General features: G+C 44.3%; 2 protein-coding genes across 2 annotated transcripts in view; both read right to left on the reverse strand.

Annotated features, from left to right (window-relative positions):
• The window catches only part of LOC307026365 (uncharacterized protein), a 6,717-nt gene extending 6,551 nt beyond the window's left edge, over positions 1-166 (reverse strand). The window contains exon 1 of the mRNA XM_079661707.1: positions 1-166. This exon is cut by the window's left edge and continues 408 nt beyond it. The gene's annotated coding sequence lies outside the window, so the exon portion shown is untranslated.
• Positions 167-1,381: 1,215 nt separating this feature from the next.
• Positions 1,382-3,773, reverse strand: rrs1 (ribosome biogenesis regulator 1 homolog). The gene is made up of 2 exons (XM_079662216.1): positions 3,115-3,773; positions 1,382-2,412 (listed from the first exon to the last, which is right to left on the reverse strand). The coding sequence occupies exons 1-2, from the start codon at positions 3,764-3,766 to the stop codon at positions 1,823-1,825; spliced, it is 1,242 nt and encodes a 413-aa protein (XP_079518342.1). The 5' UTR covers positions 3,767-3,773; the 3' UTR covers positions 1,382-1,822.
• Between the last annotated feature and the right edge of the window lie 884 nt (positions 3,774-4,657).

Here is a 4,657-nt window from a genome sequence, read left to right on the forward strand (position 1 = left end):
GGAATGAGTCACTCAGGAGTTCCTCTCCGTCACGCTGACGGTTGGGTTTCTGCCTCATTTGCATAATTACTCAAAAGAACATTTTTTATATTATTTTTATCTTTAAATGTTGTTCTAGTTTAAAAAAGGCATTTGTGAGATCACACTGTGTGTGTGTGTGTGTGTGTGTGTATGTGTAATGAGTGTGTGTGTGTGTAATGAGTGTGTGTGTGTGTATGTGTGTGTGTGTGTGTAATTAGTGTGTGTGTGTGTGTGTGTGTGTAATGAGTGTGTGTGTGTGTGTAATGAGTGTGTGTGTTTGTGTGTGTAATGAGTGTGTGTGTTTGTGTGTGTAATGAGTGTGTGTGTGTGTAATGAGTGTGTGTGTAATGAGTGTGTGTGTGTAATGAGTGTGTGTGTGTGTGTGTGTGTGTAATGAGTGTGTGTGTGATGAGTGTGTGTGTGTGTGTGTAATGAGTGTGTGTGTGTGTGTGTGTGTGTAATGAGTGTGTGAGTGGGTGTGTGTGTGTGTGCATGTGCGTTCCCCTCAGAGACCCATTGTTTTCCGACCATCTGCCCCAGGATCCGTACCCTCACCTCCAGATTGATTTTTAGGTTATGCTCTGTCCCATTTCCCAGAGTGAGCAGGGACAAAGATGAGGAGCAGCTCAACAGATGGTGATCACACACACATATATATATATACAGCACACACACACACACACACACACACACACACACACAGATATATACAACACACACACAGACACACAGATATATACAACACACACACACACAGCTTGTGTCAGCGATTAAAAATCATCCATCAATAACAACGTGATCACTCAACCAGACAATCAGATCTGAAGTGGAAACAAATGTCATGAATATGGAATGACATCTGAGAGGTGTTAGAAACCCCTTACAGGCTTAAGGGAAACATTTAAGGGATTTTAGAATAAGTCAAGAATGAAGGGTGCTTTGACCCTGCATATTCACACCTCATCCATGCAGACACACACACACACACACACACACACACACACACACACACATGCAGACACACACACACACACACACACACAAGTTAAAAAAATAAATCTGGAATAAATCGTTCTTTTTGAGAGGGTGTTTTCTGCATGCTCCTTTCTCAAAGATATCAAACAACCAATATTTACACTTAAGTCTCAAAATACAACTTAAAGAATTATTTTTCCTCATTTTATTCCTAAATGTTTAACCCTGGTTTTCTCCCGTACCTCCAGAGAAAAGATGCATTTCATTTTCCAACTAATGCAATAATGTCAACAGGAAGTGGTGCAGCCCTGTGGAGCAGACGCTTCAACACAGCTGACACACACCTGTACTGAACACCGTCATTCAGAGGAACACACACTCGAGTTAAACACATTTTATTCTTTTTTTCATGTCAACAGGTCACAGAACATCACGTGCTCCTCCACGTGGAGGAACACTTCAGATACAACAGAGCAAGTGGAAAGAGCGGCTGCAGAGACCTAGATTCAAATGCATGTGAAATGAGGTCATTAGTAAAAACACAGAGGATGTGTGTGTGCGTGTAAAGCCTTAGGTAAAGCCCTGTTTGATACAAACCACTGATCTCAGGCCTGCTGCTGCCACAAAGAAAAGCAATAAGGGTGTAAAGACGTCATTTAATCAAAACAGAAGCTTCACTCAGTCTGCGTCCACCAGTGACTTCCTGTTGATGTCCTGACGCTCTCCTCAGTCTGTCTGCACAGACACACAGTCACTTCCTGTTTCTAAAGACACGCAGTCACTTCCTGTTTCTAAATAAGAGTCCACTTTCTTCACGTTTTCCTTCTCAGCGTTTTCCAGGCTTTCCTCTCCTCTTGCCTCCTACTACTGCACCCTTGCCTCCTTTTCCTTTAGCCTTCCCTGGCTTGCCTCCCTTTCCTTTCCCCTTTCCTCCCATACCTCCTCCTCCCTTACCCTTTCCTCCAAAGCTTCCTCCTCCTCCTCCTCCTCCCTTTCCTCCAAAGCCTCCTCCCTTTCCTCCAAAGCTTCCTCCTTCCTTCCCCTTTCCTCCCTTACCTCCTCCCCCCTTTCCTCCAAAGCTTCCTCCTCCTTTCCTTCCTCCCTTCTTCCCCTTCTTGTATTTTTGAGCCTCCTCTTGATCTTCCTCTCTCATCTGCTTGTTGACGGCCTTGGTGACGTCCAGCTTCGGCCTCTTCCCGTCCATGAGCTTCAGGAGGTCCAGCTGCTTCTGTTTCTCGGAGGAAAAGTTCCCGATGACCGCATCGAACTTCCTCTTCTTGCCCTGGTTCTTCGGAGCCTTTTCTTTGGGCAGGCAGTCCTGGAATCGCCCGGCGGAGGCTGTGGAGGTCCGAGCGACGCTAACGGCCCGAGAGAGATCATCTTTCCCCTGAGAGACCACCGGGGTCAGACCCACGCCTGCAGGGGAGACGAAGAGGGGCATTACACTCATATCCATTCATCCTACACGAAATACTGTCGACTAAGTGTTGGGAAAACACTGAATGTCCTCCTCCAACATGAGAGCAGCGTGATATCAAAGGTATCAACTGTAGCTGTGAACATGACAGGATGTGTGATTACCTAGAAGAGCATCAGGACTGTTTGAGGCATATGATAGCTATGTGATTAACATGATGATTCAGCCTCTATGGAGAGAGACATATGACAAGCATGATCATTTCTGACGTGGAGCTAATCTGAAGTAAACATTGAATACTGCTTTCTATTCCTCCATCTAGTGACTGTGTAACTCCCTCTCTTGGATATCAGCATGTGAAGGACACTGCTCAGGAACTAGTTGATGCTCTGTGTGTGATGGGGACCAGGGAGAGTTTCTAACAGTAACCACTCGGAGTGTAATTAAGACGTCCACGTTAGCTGGATATTTTGGGCCATTTTGATGTTTTACTCATGTTTAAATTAAGTCAAACTATATTGAGAATACCATAAAAATACTCTGGAAAGTAAAAAAGGCCATAAAGATATGCATGTAGCTACACAGATGCATTGTGGGTATCTTCAGGTACTCCTGTATAAACACAGATGCATTATTGGTATCTAAAGGTGTACAGTGAGACACACAGATGCATCATGGGTATCTACAGGTATATAACTCACCTGGCACTTTGATCTTCTGCGCCCTCGCGATGTTCTTCAGCCTGTTGAACTCGTTCTTCGCCACGCGCTCTTTCTTCGCGTGACTCCTCTTCTCGAACTGGTCCTCGGTGTTTGTGGCGGTGACTGGAACCTCGATGAGCCATTCCTTCGTGTCGTCGCCCCCCCGCTGATACCCCCACCTCCTCTTCCAGTCCTTAGCGTTCTCATCCCACACCAAGTTAGTCTTCTTCCTCTTCTGGATCCCCTTCAGTTTCGCGAACTCTTCCCACTTGGTAATGGCACGAACTTTCGGAGGCGGCTTGGCGCGCGGCAGCGGAGTGTGTGTCTCGGGCAGTTTGACCACGAGCGCCTCCTGGAGCCTCTCCGCGCGCAGCTTCCACACCTCGTTGATGAGGAGCTGCGTGTTGTCTCGTGCCAGTGAGCGCAGAAACTGCTCTTTATCCTCCTTTAGAGCGCGCGCTTCCACACGATTAGAGTCGCACGCGAGCAGGTGACCTATATCAAAGGTGAGCTCGAGCTCTTTGGTCACAGTGATGCTCTTCAACTTCTCTTCTTCATCGCGCTGAGCTTTCGCCAGCAGCTCCTCCACACAGGCGGCCATGTTGCTGTTCAGAGAAACACGTGGGTCACTCAGACACGTGACATAACACATGTGGGGAAGTACTTCCGGGTGGGTTCAACCACTCCCACCGCTGCGTCGACGTGGCACTGCGTGCTATGTCATAGATGTCTAAAGAGCAATACCACAGCAGCCACCAGAGGGCGACACGGCTCCATTTATTATTCATAACATACTAAGAATTTGACTTGACAAAAAATATTTTACACCGTCATAAAATAGAGTTAAATAGTAATACAAATTAAATAAAGAGGGTAACTAAAATACAACTAAATATATAAAATAAATACAAGCTTAATAAAAAACAATGCTAATATGTAAATAAGGCAAATATTTAAAAAAATGCAAAGGTTCAAAGTATAGAAAATATGCAAAAATGAAATGTGCAAAAAAATGTATATATTAAGTGCTAAATAATTGCTTACAACGGCCACCAGAGGGCGCCACCGCTCCATATTATTTATCCTGTCAGCAGGTATGAGTTAATACTTATTTATTTCTTATAAATTATATATAGTCTGTAGACTTTATTAAACAGCAGCTGCAATACAAAGCAGGACAACAATGTCAAGAGTGAAAGTAAAAAAAAAAGAAACGCAGATGTAGAGAATGTAACAAAAAAATAAGAAAAAGAAAAAAAAATTCAACAAGTGTAATTTAAAAAATGCCAATATTACCACATACTTTATACAATATTTGTACGTTTCAGTGTTCAATATGTGCCCACAGTTTGTCTGCACCATGTTTGGAGCCTTTGGACCAATCAGAGCAGACGTTGGGTCATCTTTCCCGATCACACTAAATACAGTCTTTGTGCGTAAATGATGCAAACTAAAGAAACTGGAAATGTCAGTGCATTTAAAAAAGTGTGTGTGTGTGCAGACTCCTATATGTTAAGCACACACACTGCAGTGCAAAGGAAGC

The sequence above is a fragment of the Notothenia rossii genome (assembly GCF_949606895.1).
Source record: "Notothenia rossii genome assembly, chromosome: 12".
Lineage (NCBI taxonomy): Eukaryota > Metazoa > Chordata > Actinopteri > Perciformes > Nototheniidae > Notothenia > Notothenia rossii.